Here is a 21,226-nt window from a genome sequence, read left to right as displayed (position 1 = left end):
AAGTTATTTAATTTTTTAATGTATAGAATAATAAAATTTAAATTAATTTAAGTATAATACTAAAATTATTACGTTGTTATTATATGTAACAATCAAGATAAAAATTTATAAATATTTATAAATTTATTTATTTTTTTAATATTATTTAATTTGAAGTAGATATAAAAATTTAAATCTAAAGAACTCTTCTTCTCGCATAATTTTAATTGTTAAAAGTTTTTTTTTTTAATTTTATATTCAATATCTTAAATATTCAATATCTTAAATAATCTTTTGTTCCATTATTTTTTAAAAATTTTTAATTTTTATTTTCATTATTTTTTTCTATTCTACATACACATATTTATCATTATTTTTTTAATTAAGTAAAATAAAGATAGGGAGAGAATACTACATGTACTCTAGGGGTGAGTACGGGTAGCGGGTACCCGATTACCCGTCCGAATCGAACCGAACCAATTGAATTGGTTCTGAAATCAACAGGTAATCGGGTCTAAACCGAACCAAACCAATGACTTTTGTTAGTGATTGGTTCGAGTATCGATTTTGGGAGTGCGGAACCCAAACCAATTCGCGAACCCGATCATATATTAATTAAATAAAAAAATAAAAAAAATATATATGGCTTTTCCATTAGACAATGATTATTCATTATTAATATGTTTAGATTTTAATGAGTTTAGTTTTTAATGTATTTGATGTTTAACATGTTTGGATTATTTCTACATGTTTATTGTACTTGTTGAATTTTTAAGATAAAAATTTGGTTTTTTTTTTTATGAATTTCAAAGTCATCGGGTACCCAATTACTCAAACCGAACCGATCCGTTCTTAATCGGTTTGGTTTAGTTCGGGTACATGTACAAAAAAATACAAATTCATACCAAACCGAATCGATTACATTTTGATCAGTTCGGTTCTAATTCTAATTTTACCATAAATCTAAACCAAACCGACCCGTGCTCACTCTTGTACTCCATAAAACAAGGAAGAAGACAACATGGATAGAAGTTATGTGTAGAATAAAAAGATAACACCATTTTTTAAGTTATGTGTACAAAGAATAAAGCAAAATTAACTAATAATTACATTTTTTACCAAATTTTAAGACGACAATTATATTAAACACCATTTATTTATAGGATTAAGATGAAAAAGCGGAAATTGGATACCAAATTCTCCTATTCCCTCTATATATATATATATATTGTTATAGATATTTAATTTAAAGTTCATTAAGATATTATAATAATATTTATAACAATATTATTTAGGACAAATATGGAAGGTTTATTGAATCAAAACCTAAGAAAAAATAGATTATTATTAATTAAATAAATATACAGGATTCTTACGTATATTTGGACCATTCGATCTATTACTTGAACCAACTCTACTATTATTATGAGTATTTGAATATTTAAAAATTTTTTATTATTAGCATGAAAATAAAAATAATTCATATTAAATGATATACTAACAATATAAATTTATGGAAAAGTCTAGGGGCCAGCAATTTTGTTAAATTCTGGCAAGTATGTAACCAGCAAAGAAAAGTGACTCATGTGATGAAATTTCACACCAATCTCACACCATTAAAACTATCATTGATGGCTATTTGATGGCTACAAATCACAAAAGTTGCTGGCCCCCTAACATTCCTCTAAATTTATTAACTGAAAATATAACTTGTGATATCTTCTAATGGTGTTGTCATATTAGTTGAACGTCTGATACTCTGTCGGTGTCGGTAACTGCCACGTCTCTTGGCGAGATGTTGCTGCCTCTATTCTTCGCTCATATTTTGTCTTTGTCGCCTAGCATAGTCTTGCCAAGTGGGCTTGACCACTTCCACGTGAATCTTCTATTGATATGTTGTCCACTGTAATTAATCAAAACAAACATATAAACATAGTTTTACACTTTTATTTAATGACGAAAAACAAATTATATTACATTTTACATTATATTTAGATGAAGTGAGAAGAATGCACGAGAAGATGGATGAGAAAATTTTTTCTATTATGATGTGAAGTGAGAGAGAATAAAGGAAGAAAGAGATAATTATAGAAGTTATACTGGATAGGTTATTAGAAAGGATAAAATTGAAAAAAAAGTTTTGGACACCAAAACAGGTTTTACCATTATATATTGTTATAGATAGATATATCGTTATAGATTATAGATATTCGGAAACAACCTTATATGTTGTGCCTGCTTTTCTTTTCTTCTCATGTATTTTTGAAGTGCTTTGCTTTGGTAGTAGCAGCGGAAACTATTCTTGCAGTAGGGAGATAGATATAATAGGATATCATGCATGTCCCCATGAACGGTGCTTTGCTTTATTGTTCCTTCTATGCTTCTGTTTTGGCCTTCACTTACATGCTTAGGATCATATGGCATGTGATATTTTAGTTCGCATGAAACCTCAACGTGATTCTGTTCATCCTTGGAAACGGAAAACACTCTTTTGACAGCACCCTCCTCAATCAGGCGTTGAAGGTCTCCCAGAAAAATAGTCAGACACAATTTCCGCGTCTCACAAATGATGTAATCACATGAAGAATTTAATTGGTTGATTCCATTGATGACCACCGAGTATCTGAACTCACACACTGAAGTATGCATGATTTCAATGTATAAAGAAGGTTCTGCAATAAGCAAGATTGTGACCTTTGGAAATCTTTCACGAAACCAAAACGAAACAGATGATCCACTCCCAAAATGGACGTGTTTTTCAGGCAAAACAATGCCGGATAGTGGATATTCTTGGATGACATTGTAGTCAATCATCGTTATACAATATGCTTTGGCAAAGGGAAGCATATATCCCTTATCCACTTCTAAAGAGGGAGATACGAACACTTTTGACATCAGGGCTTCTTCAGCTTTGTGTGGTTCATACAATCGATATCCTCTGCCCTTGTAATCAATCAACACCTCAAGTTTGGGTAATAAACTAATGCTGACTGGAAGTTGGTTGAGATTTTTGCATCTCCTCAGGAACAACCGTTCAAGCCCAATCAGACGGTGGATTGAAAATGGAAATTCTTTTATGGCAGTGTGGTCCAAATAAACCTCTTTGAGGTTTTCCATTTGTCCTAGTACTTCTGGAAAACTCTCAAGACTTGTGCACCACTTTAGGTCTAGAGTCTCAAGAGATGGCAAATTAATGGCACTTACAAAACTTTGGAGCTTGGAGCATCCTTGAGCACTCAACAAAATGAGTTTCTTAAGAAATCCAACAGAATAATGAACTTTAACTAAATTGGTGCAATTATCAAGACACAATGCCCTTAAGTTTGGGAGTCCAAAAAGGCTGGGTACTTGTCTTAACAAATTACAATCTTCAAAATTCATAAAACTCAAAGAACAAAACACCTGCAGAACAAAAACAAGAATTGTTGAACTCATGTAAACAAATCAAGAGCCATGAAATACATCACAATAGTATGAAACAATTACTACCTTGAGTGGTTTGTCGAATTTAAGGCAGCTACTAATCATGCTGAGTATGGAGAGCTCGGTAGGATTAAAACCAGATGGTAAAGATGTTGATGGATATCCGACCCAATCCAAAACCCGTAAACTATTTGGGAGATGTTTGGGACCTGTAGAAAAGTATGCATCCCCAACAATAAGAACTCTAAGATTCCTCATCTTCTGGAATGCATTCCCATTCCAACACACTTCTTTCTGTCTGCTTGAGTTCAAAATTATGACTTCGACTTTATCGGTACCCTTCTCAAGCATCAAACATAACCAGATCAGAACATTGTCAGAAAAGAAAAGGAAAACAAAATCAAGAAGAATCCAACATACCGTCTCATTTTGCAAAACTTGAAAAATATCCTCATCAAACCACAATCTACTACGTTTGCCAGGCTGAGAAGGAGATTCCTGTCTAACAATTTCTCTACCCATATCCTGAATCAAGTCATGCATTCTCAGACAATCATTTCTATCAATACTCACAAGAGATTTGTCAACCAAAACTCGAATGCCATGTTCTGGATGGAAACCATGTGCATGTAGCATTCCTCTGACATAGGACATTTTGTATTTGTTGAAGAAACAAGCAATGTCAAGGAAAATATTCTTCTCATCTTCCTCCAGACCATCATAACTTAGCTTAAGTATTTCATTAACCTCTTTATTAGGAATTCTTTCATATTTATCTAGCGCAGACTTCCATTCATCAATGCCTCTATTATACAAGTTGGAACCAATTACTTGCAGAGCTAAAGGAAGACCACCGGCATACGACAGGACACGGCTTGAAATTTTTGCATAACCTGGATCAACTTTGTTGCTTTTGAAGGCATTCCAACTGAACAATTCAAGTGCATCTCTTTTACTTAACTCTTTAACCTCATAAAACTCACTCACCCCATGAGCACTTAACAGATGCTTGTCTCTAGATGTGATAATGATTCGACTACCAAAGCCAAACCAATCATTTCCTCCAGCAATTGCCTTTAACTGTTTAAGATTGTCCACATCATCAAGTACCAATAGGACCTTCTTTCTTTGGAGCCTCCTTTTTATTAGTGGAATCCCTTTATTGACACATCCAATCTTAATATCTTTCTCTCCAAGTATTTCAGAAAGTAGTGTTTCCTGCAGCTGTACAAGGCCATGCTTATCAATCGCCTTTTCTCTGATGTCCGCAAGAAAACACAAACCATCAAATTGGTCAGCGAGCAGGTTATACACAGCTCGTGCAATTGTTGTTTTACCTATTCCACCAGTCCCACAAATTCCGATCATCTTAACTCTCTCACTAGAGCTAATTCCCATAATAGATTTCACTTGAAGCACCAGTGATCCTAGCCCAACTGGGTTGTCAGCAACATGTAAAGGAGTGTGATTGAGCTTTTCGGAGACAGTTCTAATGATATTTGTAATAAACTTATATTCTGTTTGAGACCTGCACATTGTAAAACTTCATGCTAAAGCTTATGAAATGAAAAACACTAAGAAAACACTAAGATTTTTTATATAATAATACATAAATATAAAAGGATAGTGTGACTGTGACTGGTATGGTACCCCTGTATGAAATGCCAACCAGACAAGTTAGCTGCTTCAAGCAAAGCTTTCCTCCATTTTTGCACTTTGCCCTTGTCATCTTGGTACCTTTCTTCATGTTTTGCTAAAGCTTCTGCATAACTACCCCTCTGATGTCGAACAACGGATGGATCCACATCATAAAAGATAGGCCAAACAAGTCGACCTTCTGCTTTCAAATGCTCAAGAATTGCGACAAGTTCATCCAAACAATAAGTTGAGGACGCATAGTTTTCTGAGAAAACAACTATGGCGGTCCTAGATTCTTGAATTGCTTTGAGAAGGGATGGCTTAATTTCTTCTCCCTTTCTAAGGCTTTCATCATCGATGAAGGTGTGTATTCCCTTTTGATCCAAAGAATGGTAGAGATTACCAGTAAAATTGTGGCGGGTATCTTGCCCTCTAAAACTGAGGAAAACATCATAAGTCCACTCACCGGTGAAGGAAGATGATGATATTTCTGCAGGCTGTGCCATGGGTAACTACAGTAACTGCAAGAGCAAGAACATGATTAATTCCATTGAATGAGAGAAAATTAATTAACAAGCAAGTTTACTTTGAACTTTATGTAACATCTACAATTATAAATTTATTACATCTAATATTACTCAATTATTTCAAAGATAATTAAAGAATGCAGAATAAGGTAACTTTAGGTACTCTGAGCTGATTTTTTATTATCTCCCAAACATTTTTGAAACTTTAATAGGCTGCTGTATGGAAGATGAGTAACAGAGTCACATAATAATTAAAGCTTACAATTACAAGCTACTCTTTCTTCTGTTTTCCCTCAAATTAGCTTCTAATCCTTTTAACCAATATTAATTTGAACGATGCAACGTCAGCAAGCTTAACCTATCCTTCAACTGCCATATATCATATCCCATTTAATTCCAGAAAAGACGATTTGCAGATTAAAATAAAGGGGAAAAAGAAGAGAATAACGATGATGATGATATACCAGGGTGAATGCCATGCAGGTGATTTTAACTGATAAAGGTCGAATTTTACTTGCGCCTCAGTGCTGAGAAGTGAGAAGCAGCTTGCTTGCTTCTCGGAACCAAGATCAACAACTCATTATTTGAGAAGTTTGCATCGTTGACTAATGACTAGGAAGACTTAATTGGCTAATTAGTTTGCTTTTTCTCCCTTAAGTATCTTCCATGTTTTTTTTTTGTTGAGTATTTCCTCCGAACTTGATCGGTTAAAGACTAATCGTATCGAATCTCTATTTAAAAAGTGTAGCTAGTCATAGTAGTCAATGAGTTACTGCCTAAAAAGTAGAATTTAAACTTTCAAAACTTGATTACGTGACGAGTGAACTAACCACTCCAACTTGGTTTCAGGATCTTCCATGTTAATTAAACTACCGGATATCAATAATTTGGGGGCTTACTTTTCGGTGGGGCACCTAAATGCAGGAGCTCCAAGCACCATCCTAATATATTCCTTTTGTATGGCTGTTATTGTAGCCGTACAGTTACTTTTCTATTTGCTAAACTATCCCACAAGAAATGAAATTAAATATGAGATTTGCTTTCTGACTATCATAATTATTAGTTAAACAACGAAGTCTCTATCTATAAAGATGGTTGGATCAAATACTGAGCAACACTAACCTCATTTTGCATTCGACCTTAAGTGCTCGTTTTCGTAATTTCATAGATACTGGAAGATGTTCATTTATGGTTCTTTCTTTGATTCTGCTGTTAATCTTGGGCGCTGCAATCCTCTGTTGCGTTTCCATCGAGAGCTACCACCATGAAGGTTCATCCCGTCGTTCCCCGAAAGTGCAACATCACCATTCAATTCAGTGTTGACGCCGCAGCTGCTTCCGGAAAGAAGCTCCGTCACCTGCCGCACATCTTCAGCCGCGGCCTGGAACTGCCGGTTTGGTCCGACGCCGATGTTGCCATCCAGGAAGCCCCCGATTGCTTTCACTTCGTTGTCAAGATCGTCGTCGGAGACAGTGGTCCAGTGGAGTTCTCCCTCAACGATCTCGAACTCGACATGTGGAGGTTCCGGCTGCCGAATCAACGCGACCGGAGCTTTCCAGCACCGTGTTCGTCGACGGCGAGCTCATCGTCACGGTGCCGAATGGCGAAGACGAAGAAGAGGAGCCGAGGGAGAATGTTGAGGGGGTTAGGCATGGGTACTGGGTGGGCACTGACGTAGAGTTCTTTTTAGTTTTTGCTAATTACAACAATAATTTTTCCTATTTTCATAGAGAGCCATGTAGCTTGGAGCACTACATATTCTTTTCCCACCAAAGAAACCTCCTAATTTGGGTAGCAAACTGTATGTAAAGTGAAATTCTCTATCAATTATTTTTATTGTTGTGATGAGAACAAAATGGATTGTCCATTGAACGGTTCAATCTTTTTTACCATAAAATGATCATGTTATTAAGAAAATTTATTAAATAAAGGTTGAAAAATAAGTATTTTCCATCATGCATGAGCTTACAAGTGGGTATCCATCTGAAGTAACAGATTTGGTTCACAAGATTCAGGAGCTTTTATCTCGTCTTTGGCTTGTTCACGTTGAATGGGTGTCCCGAGAAGCAAATAGAGCTGCGGATTGGATGGCTAAATATGGTGCCAAGAGTAACTCTAATCATGTTATTTGGTCTGAGCCTAGTGTTGATCTCCAACGAATCATCCGCTCGGATTTAGAATAGTTTTTGCTTTGTTTCTTTCCTTGTTTAGTCACCAAAAAATACATGTATAAATAGGACATTATCTGAGGTCATATACACACCAACAATCAATAAAAATTTTCTCTCTTTATTTATATATATATATATATATATATATATATATATATATATATATATATATATAAATAATTTCTATTATAGTGAGATAAGAGTATTCATGAACATTAATACTAGAGTCTTTTATTTGTACTTCTTTATTTTATATTTCTTATTTATTTTACAACATGTTATCAGTACGAGACTCTGATTAAATTTTAGGAAGACTCTAGGTAACAAATTTTTATTATGTCGAAACTCTCTCATCTTGAATTTAATGCTCTTGATATATCTGGAAACAACTATTTATCATAAATACTGGATGCTAAAATCCATCTTGATTCAATAGATTTTAGAGATACCATTAAAGTTGAAAATAATACATCCAAAAAGAATAAAGTCAAAGTTATGATTTTCTTTCGTCGTCATTTTGACGAAGGATTGAAAAATGAATATCTCACAATAAAAGATCCTGCAGATATGTGGGAAGACCTTGAAGAAAGGTATAATCATCAAAAGACGGTGATACTTCCTCAAACCCGATATGAATGGACGCACTTGCATCTACAGGATTTTAAATCCATAAATGAATATAATTCAGCAATGTTTCGAATCACCTCACGAATGAAATTATGTGGAGAAAGGATATTTGATAATGATATGTTAGAGAAAATTTTCTCGACCTTCTATGCCTCGAATGTGCTCCTGCAGCAGCAGTATTGAGAAAAAGGATTTAAAAAGTATTTTGAGTTAATTTCTTGCCCGCAACAATGAATTACTTTTAAGGAATCATGAAGTGTGCCCAGTTGGCGCCGCCCCATTTTCTGAAGCAAATGCGACAAATCATTACCCTCGAAGAAGTAAATAGTAAGGTTTTTGTAATAAGAAAAATTATGTAAGGAAAAAGAATTATATTCACAAGAAGGGATCTCACTAGAAGTGGGATAAAGAAAGAAATAATAGGCAAAATAAATTAATTGAGGATCCTGAAGAAAATATTGGCTATTTGATTAATGATGGAATAGTTTAATATGTGAGTTTGTTAAGTATTCATGTAAACAAAAATAAATTTTTTGTTAAGTTTTATTTTTATGTATCGAAATTTCAAATATGATATTTATGAATTTCAAAATTATAATGTGTATTTTTATTTATTTTATTATTATTATTTGTCTTTGAAAAAAATGGCAAGGATATATAACGAGGATGTATGCCTTGCGGATAGTGCAAGTTTGCATACTATTCTTCAAAGTAATATATATTTTACCCATCTTGTACCAAAAGAAGAATATGTTAATACTATTATCGGCTCAGGCAATGTGATAGAACGATTCGGAAGAGGTATAATTTTGTTTCCGGAGGAACAAATTCATAATAAATAATGCACTATTGTCTACTAAGTCTCTAAAAAACTTATTGAGTTTCAAAGATTTTCGCAGAAATGTATATCATATTGAGACAATGAATGAGAAAAATTATGAGTACTTGTATATCACAACCCATGATTCAAATAAAAATCTTATATTAGAAAAGTTACACTCACTTTCATCTGGGTTGTATTATACTAGAATTAGTGCAATTGAATCACATGCCAATGTAAACCAGAAGTTTACTAACCCAAATGAATTTATAATTTGGCATGACCGATTGGGTCATCTGGGAACAATTATGATGCGGAGAATTTGAAAACTCCCATGGACATTCACTAAAGAACCAGAAGATTCTTAAATCTAGTGAATTTTGTTGTGTTGCATGTTCTTGAGGGAAGCTAATTTTAAGGCCATCACCAGTAAAAATTGGATTTGAGTCCCTTGAATTCCTAGAAATGATTCAAGACGATATATGTTGACCTATTCATCCATCATGTGGATCTTTTAGATATTTTATGGTCCTAATAGACGCATCTTCGAAATGGTCACATGTGTGCTCATTATCTTCTCGCAACCTGGCGTTTGCGAGATTACTTGCTCAAATTATTCGATTAAGAGCATAGTTTTCAGAAAATCCAATCAAAGTAATTTGTCTTGATAATGCTGGTGAATTTACTTCCCAAGCCTTTAATGCTTATTGTATGGCTAATGGAATAAGTGTTGAACATCCAATAGCTCATGTTCACACACAAAATGGGTTAGTAGAATCATTTATTAAATGCCTCCAATTAATTGCTAGATCCTTACTTATGAGAACAAATCTTCCAACCTCGGTTTGGGCATGCTATTTTACATGCCGCAGCACTTATTCGTTTTAGGCCAACGAGTTACCATCAGTTCTCTCCTATGCAATTAGCTTTTGACCAGCAACAAAATGTTTTCCATTTAAGAATATTCGAGTGTGCGATATATGTTCCCATTGCACCATCTTCTCGCACCAAAATGGGACCCAAAAAAAATTGGAGATATATGTTGGATATGATTCTTCCTCTATAGTAAGGTATCTTGAGATACAAACTGGGGATGTATTTAAAGCCCGATTTGCGGATTGTCATGAATCAAAATTTTCAATATTAGGGGGAGAGAATAAGCATCCTAAAAAGAAGCTTAATTGGAATGTATCATCTTTGATGCATTTGGATCCTCGATCAGTGCAATATGAACTAGAAGTTCAAAAGATTATACATTTGCAAAGAATAACAAATGAATTGCCTGATGCATTTTCTTATACAAAGGGGATAACTAAATCCTATATACCAATTGAAAATGCTCCGATTCGAGTTGATGTCCCAGTTGGACAAATTGCCACAGAAGCAAACTCACGCTAGAAGCGTGGCAGGCCTGTCGGTTCCAAAGACAAAAATTCTCGAAAAATAAGAGGTAAATCCTATTCCTGTTGAAAAAGACATAGTAAAGACACCTGCAGTTGTCCAAAATTCTGATATAGTTTTAACGCCAGAAGACATTCAGGTACTTGAAAATTGTGAAAATGATGATATCTTGATAAAATATGTCTTTATAGGAGAGAAATGAGACTGAAATAAGACAATTGTCAATGAAATATTTGCATATAATGTGGCATTAAATATCATACATGAAAGTAAGGATCTTGAGCTAAGATCAATCGAAAAATATCGACAAAGGAATGATTGGCCAAAATGGGAAGAAGCCATGAAAGCTGAGTTAGACTCACTTGCAAAACGTGAAGTCTTTGGACCTGTAGTTCGTACACCAGAAGATGTAAAACCTATTGGATATCGATTGGTATTTATGAGAAAACAAAATGAGAAAAATGAAGTTGTGCGCTACAAATCTCGACTTGTGGCACAAGGTTTTTTGCAAAGGCCCGGTATAGGTTATGAAAAAATATATTATCCTGTAGTGGATGCGATAATATTGCGTTATTTGGTCAGTTTATCCGCATATCATAAACTACATATGCATCTAATGAATGTGGTAATAGCCTACTTATACAGCTCATTAGATCGTGATATCTATATGAAAGTCCCTGAAGGATTAAAGATATCTAAACCATCCAATGAATATTCACAAGGGTTATACTCAGTTAAATTGTAAAGATCTTTATATGGTCTGAAGTAATCTGGACGAATGTGGTGTAGTCGTCTTATTGAGTATCTGGCCAAAAGCGGATTCAAGAATGATGATATCTGCCCGTGTGTTTTCATAAAGAAATCTGCATTTAGATTCATTATAATTGTTGTGTACGTTGATGATTTAAATATCATTGGAACTCTTGAAGAGATTCTAACATTATAAAAACTCTAAAAGAAGAGTTTGAGATGAAAGATCTTGGAAAGACTAAATTTTGTCTCGACCTGCTAATCGAGCATACAAAAAATGGGATCTTAATTCATCAAACAACATACACAGAAAAGATCTTGAAGAGATTTTATATAGATAAGTCACATCTATTAAGTATCCCAATGATTGTAAGATCTTTAAATGTGGAAAATGATCAATTCCATCCTAAAGAAGAGAATGAAGATATCCTTGGTCCTGAAGTACCATATCTTAATGCCATTGGAGCACTAATGTATCTTGCTAATAATACACGACCCGATATATCATTTGTTGTGAATTTACTAGCAAGGTATAGTTCCTCTTCAACCAGAAGACATTGGAATGGAATCAAACAAATCTTTCGATATCTTCATAGAACGGTTAATGTGGGATTGTTTTACCCAGATGAATCCAAGTCACAATTAGTTGGTTATGCTGATACTGGATACTTGTTTGATCCACATAAAAGAATATCTCACACAAGATATCTGTTCACATATGGTGGTACAGCTATATCATGGAGGTCCACAAAACAGACGATAGTAGCAACCTCCTCTAATCATGCTGAAATACTAGCGATACATGAAACTAGTCGCGAGTGTTTTTGGCTCAGGAGTTTTGATCCAATATATTCTGTCATCATGTGGACTGATTGATCAGAATTCAGAAGATAGCTCTAACTGTCTTGTTTGAAGATAATACAGCATGCATTGCTCAACTAAAAGGCGGATATATCAAAGGTGATAGAACAAAGCATATTTCTCCCAAATTCTTCTACACTCATGATCTTCAAAATCAAGAGACAATTGATATCCAACAGAGCTGCTTAAGTGATAATCTGGCAGATTTATTTACAAAGTCACTCCCAAAATCTTCTTTTAAAAGATTGGTACATCAGATTGGGATGCGCCAATTTCGAGATATAACATAATGTCAGCAAGAGGGGGAGATTGTACTCTTTTTTCCTTGGTCAGATTTTTTCCATTGGGTTTTTCTTGACAAAGTTTTTAATGAGGCCGTTCCAAAAGATATTGTACTCTTTTTCCTTCACTAAAGTTTTTTCCCACTGGATTTTTTTAGTAAGGTTTTAACGAGGCAATAATCCTAAATGGACATCCAAGAGAGAGTGTTGTGATAAGAACAAAAGTGGATGTCCATTGCACGGTTCAACCTTTTCCATGATAAAATGATCATGTTACCAAGAGAATCTCATTAAATGAAGCTTGAAAAATAAGCACTTCATACATGTATAAATAGGGCATGATCTGAAGCCATATACACACCAATAATCAATAAAAATTCTCTCTCTCTTATAGTGCTAATACACTCTTTTCTCTCTTTTATATACGCTACTATATATTGGTAATATATATATATATATATATATATATATATATATATATATATATATATATATATATATAATTTCTATTGTAGTGAGATAAGAGTATTGGTGAACATTGGTACTAGAGTTTTTTATTTGTGCTTTTTTATTTTATATTCCTTATTTATTTTACAATTATTATTATTATTATTATTATTATTATTATTATTATTATTATTATTATTATTATTATTATTATTATTCTACATTTTAAGAATATTAATGAAATATATTTTATTTAAAATTATTAAATAGATAAATTTGTACATTTTAATATATTAAATATACTGGATATTTAAAAATATTTATTATTATACCCTTCAAATATATTTTTAAAACATAAAATAACTAAATTTTTATCATTATTTTGATATGAAATGTCTTTGATTTTAATGTTTTCATATTTATTTCTCTTGCGGTGAATTTTTTACCTAAAGAGTAAAATTGAATGAAAAGTAGAATTATTTTTAATTGATAGAAGATATGTATATCACATATGACAAAAAAAATTGTTATTTTTTAAAAAATTAATTTGTAAATTAATTTTTTAATCAATATTAATTAATTTTTAAAATTATTTTTTAATTTTAAATTTTAAATCTTATATCTTAATTCTAATATCTAAATCTTCTTAAAAACATAAAAATTAAATATACTTTTACAGTAAAATATTAAATAATATTAGTTAATTAAAAAATAATATCTTATACTTTTTTTTTCTATTATAAGGAAACAATTTCACTATTCAGATATAGAGAAAAGGACAAATCGATCCCTAATTTTTTGGTTCGCGGATATTTAAGTCTCTGAAAATTTAAAAATATATTTAAGTCCTTCACCTTTTTAAAATTTGGACATATCGATCCCTGAGTTTAATTTGTCCAATTTTAAAAACTCTTCTACGTGTGCATTCATATCAACCAGGTCAGTACAATGGGAGTCACACTTGATTTTTCTGTTGAATCTGATAGATCCAAGTGAACATGAGGGATCAATATGTCCAGATTTTAAAAAAGGTCAAAAACTTAAATATATTTTTAAATCTTCAAAGACTTAAATTATATGTAGATCAAACGGTCAAGAATCTATTTATCCTTTACTCTCGGATATAGTACACCGTAACATTGCTTTCCTTTTTTTTTTAATTGGACTTGGACTAAGCTTGTTGAATTGTTGTGGTCTCGGGCTAGTAATGTGTCAAATTTGAAATATTATTTACTGAGCTGGGCCTTGGCCCAAATTAAGGCGTAAAAAGGCAAACTTCGAAAGCGGTATCACGGTTCGGGTTTTTCCGTGTTCGCCATGGAAGCAGCTACAGCAAGTACTACTTCCTCTCAGTCTCGCCAGAGAAAGCTGAAGAGAAAGCGCGCCGCCGCGTTGGCGAGTGACCCCCAACTCGACCGACTTAACTCGCTGCCTTGGAACCCTTCGTTTCCACGAAACAATGACGAAGATGATAACAATAACGAAAACGATCCCTTTGCTATGCTCGCTACTGGCTCCAACGAGCTCGAAGGAGGTTTCCTCTCGCTCGAGGAGATCGACGAGGCTGATTACGGTTTTTCCATTCCTGAACCTCAAATTAACGAGAAGAAGAACCAGAAGAAGAAGCATAAACTCGACGAGAATGTGATAGAAGAGAAGAAGAAGAAGGAAGAAGAGGAAGGAGATGATGGAGTTGGCGGTGGCGGCGGCGGTGGTAGCGGTGAGGTTGAAGTGAAGAAGGAAAAGAAAAATGACAAGAAGAAGAAGAAGAAGAAAAAGAAGACAAAGAAGGATAAGAAGAAGGAGGAGGAAAAGGAGGAGGAAGCGGTTACCGAAAACCAGAATGTTGAGAAGCCAGATACTGGTAGTTACTTACTTGTTTGATTCTAAATTGCCAATGATACAAATTCATTTATGTTTACGTGCTTTAGGTCCCTGAAATGTGAAACATCTTTATGTTTATGTAAAATGTTAATAGTTGAAGATGATAAATCCTCACTATGTCGATGCAAGGTGATAATTAATGATGAGAAATCCATGTGCTGGTAAATACTTGTTCATACTTTTGTAGTAATTATATAGTTCATGAAACGGCAAGTGTGTATGTAGACTCCTGAAATTCGAGACGTTTATGTCTATGCGTTGTGAATAGTTGAAGATGAGAAATCCTGATACTTATAGTTATTTGTTTATTATATATATATTCTAAGTTTTAAATTTTCTGTATATATGTTTGTGTGTGTATGTGCATAAGTGTTTGGAGGTTCCTGAAATATGATGTCTTTATGTTAATGCCCTGTGAATGAATAATTTAAGATGAGAAAGCCAGATACTAGTAGTTGCTATTTTATTTATACGTATCAGCATATGTACTTTAGTATGTATGTGGATACGGATTCCTGAAATGTGGGATGTTTATGCAATGTTGTGATGAATGAAGGTTTTGGAGGCATATTCATCTTACTGCTATATTTTCTTTTAGGTCTAGATACTGATGTGAAGGATGATGATGATGATGTTGGGGAAGAAGACTTTGATGAAACTGAATTTTATGCATGGAATGAGTTGAGGCTTCATCCTTTGCTGATGAAAGCAATTTACAAGCTTGGTTTCAAGGAACCGACACCAATTCAGAAAGCTTGTATTCCTGCTGCTGCTCATCAAGGGAAGGTTGTTTGAAGTTTTCCTTCTTCAGTGGTTTTGCTGGTTTGATTAGCTAGATTAGCTTTTTGACCCTTGTTCTTGTGTGTTTTTTGGCAGGATGTTGTTGGGGCTGCTGAGACAGGATCTGGTAAAACACTTGCATTTGGTTTGCCCATTTTGCAACGTATTTTGGAGGAACGGGAGAAGGCTACAAAGATGGAGGAAGAAAGGGGTGAAGAGCCAGAAAAATATGCTCCTACAGGAATTTTGAGGGCTCTAATTGTTGCCCCAACCAGAGAGCTTGCTATTCAGGTATTTGTAAAGGCTTTTTATCCATTTGCATGTTTGTTAGTTACTCAATTTAGATTATGAGTATATACTTGTTTTAGAAATTAGGAGTCATGCTACAAGCTGACTGGAATCCATTTTCAGGTAACTGATCATCTGAAAGCAGTAGCTAAGTATATTAATGTTAGGGTGACCCCTATTGTTGGGGGAATTTTAGCCGAAAAGCAGGAGAGACTTTTAAAATCAAGACCTGAGATTGTTGTTGGAACTCCAGGGAGGTTGTGGGAACTTATGTCAAGTGGAGAAAAGCATCTAGTTGAGGTAACTTCTAGCAATATGCATTATGAAGATTGAGTATCAATTTATGTTTTACAAAGATTAAGTTATTGTTTTCATGAATGCTAATCCAGTAGATAAGTGTGAGGGGGAATCTGAAATATAGTGGAAAACTACAAGTGTTTAATAAGACAGAGTATGTAAATTGTAGCCTCCTGTAATTCTTAATCCTTATTGTTCAACATGTATGGGCCACAATTAAGCACGACTTATTGGAAGAGTCATACAATGGCACCCTTGCTAAATATTTGATATAGACAACATTTGTAATTGTACACTATATAAGACATCTATCATTTTGGTTAGATTTCATCTTAACTTTTAGCAGCAATAATTCACACATTAAAAATTAATGTTCTAGTTTTTGTGTAGATTTGACGTATTGCTTTCATTGAAAGTCATTTTTGACATGGCCATGTTGTTTTTGCAGTTACATTCATTGTCTTTCTTTGTGCTTGATGAGGCTGATCGAATGGTACAAAACGGTCATTTTAAGGAGTTGCAATCAATAATTGACATGCTTCCCATGCCAAATATCTCCGCCGAAGATAATTCTCAACATGCACAAAATTGTGTTACAGTTTCAAGCTACCAAAGAAAGAAAAGACAAACTCTTGTGTTTTCAGCTACTGTTGCACTTTCTGCTGATTTTCGCAAGAAGCTTAAGCGCGGTTTAGTAAAACAAAAACAATCATTCACAGAGGAACTGAATTCTATTGAAACTCTTTCTGAACGAGCTGGAATGAGATCCAATGCTGCAATTATTGATCTTACCAACCCATCGATATTGGCAGCCAAGCTTGAGGAATCATTTATTGAGTACGTAAACTCATGCTGGATAGGACACTGATTTTATTAAATATTGATGTATATTCTTTTTACTCTTAGATTCATGATTTCATGTTGATTTGAATTGTCTTGAATTTAATGTTACATTATTTTTTCCCGTTTGAGTATTTTGTTGGGTCACATATCCTCCCCTGAGACAATCGTTATCTTAATTATCATTCCTTGTGCAAATAGAGATTTTGCATCTTTGTCAGCTGTTTTTCTCAATTTTAAAACATACTCCGTCATAGGCATAGCCACTTTTTGCCTTATTTCACCATCTAAGATAAAGGGACTGAATAGTTTCTTAGAATTAAATGCACACATATGTTACCTTCATCATCTTCCTGATTTTGTTATTGAATGTCATTGGTTGCAGATGCAGGGAAGAAGATAAAGATGCCTACTTGTATTATATTTTGACTGTCCATGGACAAGGTCGCACCATAGTTTTCTGTACATCAATTGCAGCTTTGCGCCATATTTCTTCCATACTGCGGATTCTTGGCATTGATGTTTGGACTCTGCATGCACAAATGCAGCAGCGAGCACGTTTAAAGGTAGCTTCCTTTGTTTGTCTCAACCTTTTCTTGCTTTCTTCCAGTTGTGTTTCTCGTCTTTCTGCTGAAAGATCTGCATAACAAAATAGCTCACCATCAAAAGGTCATAGTGTAGATCTACTTTTCCCTCCTTTTTTTTTCCTTCTTATAGGGGATTGGACTTGGATAGTTGGCATTGTGGTTAACCTGAATACATCTTAATACTGAGTTGTCTTTTAGTTTAAATGGATATTGTATTTTGTTTCCATCATCATATTTTTCGTGTTTCGTTCATTCTTCAATGCAGGCCATGGATCGTTTTCGTGAAAGTGAAAATGGCATACTAGTTGCTACGGATGTTGCTGCAAGGGGTCTTGATATTCCCGGTGTTAGAACTGTTGTCCACTATCAACTTCCGCATTCAGCAGAGGTAAATTAATATTTTGCTTCTTTTATCCATATTATACATTACATCTAACATTTATTTCATCTTTTTAGGTTTATGTGCATAGAAGTGGAAGAACAGCTAGAGCTTCTGCTGAAGGTTGTAGCATTGCTTTAGTCTCACCAAAAGAAACGGCAAAGTTTGCTTCGCTGCTCAAATCATTTTCTAAGGTTGTTTCCTGAACAGCATTTTTCCTTTTAAATTTAAGCATATAGGTTAGATATATTAAAGTTGGGTGCTTACTTCATTGAAGTTGGGAAAAAATTCTTCGCATGAAGATAAGAGGTGTAGTCAATAAGAACACGGCATGTTGAGTTGTGTATCATACAGCCATTTATATGTTGTTCCCTCTAAACATGTTTTAAAGAGAGTTGAATGAACTAAATAATACATGTTTGATATAAGTTACCATCACTTACCTCGTGATCGAGAACAATATAGTGATCTACATTTTTGTCATTATCTTGTTTTATCTACAGGACAATTTTCAGCGGTTTCCTTTACAGAACTCATACATGCCAGAGGTTTTAAAACGATTGTCTCTTGCACGCCAAATTGACAAAATAACACGAAAGGATTCTCAGGTATTAGGATTCACCTGTACAGTATATTGAATTATATAACATTTTGGCATTTTTTTCATGCAACCAGTGTTAGTGTCAAGTGTGCTTGGAATTTATCATTTTTCTGTTTACGATTTGAAATGGTTTTGAATGTAATTTGCTTGAGGTAACCTCCATATTCAAGAGGTTTTCCTTATTGCATCTTTACAAACGTACACAGAATAATTTCTAGTTACAGACTTCCAGTCTCATGTATTTTCTTGCTTTTCAGGTTTGACTTAAAATTCTGTTTTGCTTTATTGCTCCTTTGTGCTGACTGGATATAGATATTTGTGTTTTCAAATTCTATTTCTCTTTGCTATTTTAGGTGAAAGCTGAGAAAAACTGGTTTGATCGAAATGCTAACTCAGTTGAATTAGTTACTGAAAATGACGACAGTGAGGAGGAACAAGTGAACAAACACAAGCAAATGAAAGCCAGTTCTAAACAGTTGAAGACATTGCAACAGGTCTGATGCCTTCATATATACCTGAAACGATATATAGATATTATTTCCAGTTTATTTAATTCTTCTCAAATGTTTCATATTGCAGGAGCTCAAAATGTTGATTTCACGTCCTTTACAATCAAAGACATTTTCACATCGATATTTAGCAGGGGTATTAATCTTATGATTTTCTTTCATTTTCACGCTTAATATTTATTTACCACATTTGGAATGCCTCTTGACCCATTGCTAGTCATTGTTATTATTGCAATTCTAATTTTTAATGTTTTTCTTCAGAAGTTTCAGAGGAATTGCAAGGCATGATGTACATATACTAGCACATAGGTGTTTTAATTATTCACAATAATATGTGTTTGGGAATGCTAAAAATTTATACTTATTTCAATAATTCTTGTTTGTATAATCACTTTTCGAAATAATCAATTATGTGACGATCAATTTATGTTTGGATACTTTAGCTGAAAAATGGTTTCAGAATAATTTATTGTGTTTGAAATGTATGAAATCTTAACTGGTGTTATTACGAAATAACGAAAATGGGTATAGAATGATTGCCTATATTATTTAATATTTGGTACTTTAGGTCAAATTAGGAAAATCATTACAATTAAAAAATATAAGCTTTTGCTTATATTCCATAAGTTTCAAAATATTGCTTTTGCTTATAAGCTGGTTTTTAGCTTTAAAATGATTAGTTTCAATTATAATCTATTTTCAAGTTTTTACCCAAACGTGATTATTTTTCTTAATTTGACTTTTCTGAGAGGTTCTCAAACATGCTCCTAGTATCTTTTTACTATGCAAACATATGTACTATGTTAGGACATAACTCTGAAACATAATACTCTCTTTTGTAGGCTGGTGTCACACCTGTCATGCAGGAACAATTGCTACAATTAGCAAAGCAAAAACTAAATGATCGCCCGGGCTCAGGAGTAGGCAAGAAGGGAAAATTGGTTGTGATTGGTCAAGATTGTGTTGAAGCACTTCAGGCACTCCGGAATGCTGGTGAAGAGGTAGAATGTTCCACCCTTTTCATATTCCAGTGGGCATAATTTTGTATTGATCCTGTCAAATATGAAATCGTCTATTTTACAATGTAATTTGCCGCATTAACAAACTTTTAGATTTTGAAAAGTAGAATAAGGTTTATTTTGCAGGAAAGTTAGGAATTTCTCGTTATCTAAATATTCAGCTTGAGTAGTAGATTGGAGCTTATGTTTTTTGTTTGTTTTGTTGTTCTTGCTTTTGCTCCTTTTTCTCCCCACAGGTGCGCATGGATGTCAAGGATTTTGCTGGAAAACGGAGAAATATAGAAAATCGGAAAAGAAAAAGAAAAGAGGAGAAGAAACGTAATCTTCAGTCTGAAAATATATGATATCCTTTCTTCTTTTCTAGTTATTTATTAATTAGATCTTGGCTCTAGCATGTTCTAAATTTTCGGAATGTTCTTGCTTCAGGTTTGCGTGATCAGCGAAGAAAGCAGAAGAAAAAGCTAAAACAGGACAAGGACTAGAATTGCAATACATATGATATATAAAAGGCAAATTTTGCACCAACCGAAGTTTTGTCATTTGTTGCTGGGTAATTTTAGGGCTGGGACTATGTCCCATAGTTTTATCGTGATTATCCATAGAGCTTTGATTTCTTGTATGAATAGAATATATCATGAAAATTTCAATCGAGAAGTAGCGAATATGATTATGTCAGAGGAAGCTTATGTCAACTTTGGCAGTTGTCAGCGGTAATCAAGCTTGAAATTCAGTGGTTCTGGATTCACACATAGACCAGCCGTGACTGATCAAAAATAGTTCTTTTTTCTTTTTGATGTTATACGGAATTTGTTGTAGTCATGTTTCATTCAAAAGCAAGCTTATTCTAATGAAAACCGACAAGTTTAGGCTCTGTTCTCACTATCATTGTTGCAGAATCATTAGCAGTTTTTATGGTGTTGGTTTGGTGTTTTTTATTTTGGAGAGTATAAATTATAACATTGAAAAGTATCTCAATGTTTTCTACAGGAAAAATTTCTTCTTTTTTGCTTTTCACGAACTGGAAGCACTCACTCAAAGAGCTACCTCAAATTCCGCAGCAATTATGAAAAAAAATCAGGGATTGTAAAATGCAAATTGTCCAAAATTTTTATTATGA

The 21,226-nt window shown here is 33.8% G+C and overlaps 3 protein-coding genes across 5 annotated transcripts; 2 read left to right on the top strand and 1 right to left on the bottom strand.

The window, feature by feature from the left end:
- Nucleotides 1-1,269: 1,269 nt before the first annotated feature.
- LOC112726789 (disease resistance protein Roq1) lies at nucleotides 1,270-7,293 on the bottom strand. Of its 3 annotated transcripts, XM_072208721.1 has the most exons (7): nucleotides 6,032-6,403; nucleotides 5,830-5,936; nucleotides 5,053-5,561; nucleotides 3,823-4,930; nucleotides 3,469-3,741; nucleotides 2,201-3,381; nucleotides 1,270-1,882 (listed from the first exon to the last, which is right to left on the bottom strand). In XM_072208721.1, the coding sequence occupies exons 3-7, from the start codon at nucleotides 5,544-5,546 to the stop codon at nucleotides 1,798-1,800; spliced, it is 3,141 nt and encodes a 1,046-aa protein (XP_072064822.1). In that variant the 5' UTR covers nucleotides 5,547-5,561; nucleotides 5,830-5,936; nucleotides 6,032-6,403; the 3' UTR covers nucleotides 1,270-1,797. The 3 variants fall into 3 exon arrangements, with proteins under 3 accessions (XP_072064822.1, XP_025632087.1, XP_025632088.1); XM_025776302.3 differs by lacking the exons at nucleotides 5,830-5,936; nucleotides 6,032-6,403 and adding an exon at nucleotides 6,690-7,293; XM_025776303.3 differs by lacking the exon at nucleotides 5,830-5,936 and having other exon boundaries at nucleotides 6,032-6,479.
- On the top strand, nucleotides 6,832-7,423 carry LOC112726790 (uncharacterized). Its single transcript, XM_072208722.1, has one exon. It carries the CDS (start codon nucleotides 6,832-6,834, stop codon nucleotides 7,243-7,245), a length of 414 nt encoding a protein of 137 aa, XP_072064823.1. The 3' UTR covers nucleotides 7,246-7,423.
- Nucleotides 7,424-14,194: 6,771 nt separating this feature from the next.
- Nucleotides 14,195-20,991, top strand: LOC112726787 (DEAD-box ATP-dependent RNA helicase 13). Its single transcript, XM_025776300.3, has 14 exons — nucleotides 14,195-14,789; nucleotides 15,408-15,595; nucleotides 15,686-15,880; nucleotides 16,001-16,177; nucleotides 16,623-17,011; nucleotides 17,400-17,580; nucleotides 17,867-17,989; nucleotides 18,058-18,174; nucleotides 18,484-18,588; nucleotides 18,935-19,075; nucleotides 19,161-19,226; nucleotides 19,933-20,091; nucleotides 20,346-20,427; nucleotides 20,536-20,991. The coding sequence occupies exons 1-14, from the start codon at nucleotides 14,243-14,245 to the stop codon at nucleotides 20,589-20,591; spliced, it is 2,526 nt and encodes an 841-aa protein (XP_025632085.1). The 5' UTR covers nucleotides 14,195-14,242; the 3' UTR covers nucleotides 20,592-20,991.
- The last annotated feature ends 235 nt before the right edge of the window (nucleotides 20,992-21,226 follow it).

The sequence above is a fragment of the Arachis hypogaea genome, chromosome 12 (genome assembly GCF_003086295.3).
Source record: "Arachis hypogaea cultivar Tifrunner chromosome 12, arahy.Tifrunner.gnm2.J5K5, whole genome shotgun sequence".
In the NCBI taxonomy this organism is placed as follows: Eukaryota; Viridiplantae; Streptophyta; class Magnoliopsida; order Fabales; family Fabaceae; genus Arachis; species Arachis hypogaea.
Note: the sequence above shows the minus strand (reverse complement) of the source record. Positions and strands in the feature narration are given on the sequence as shown.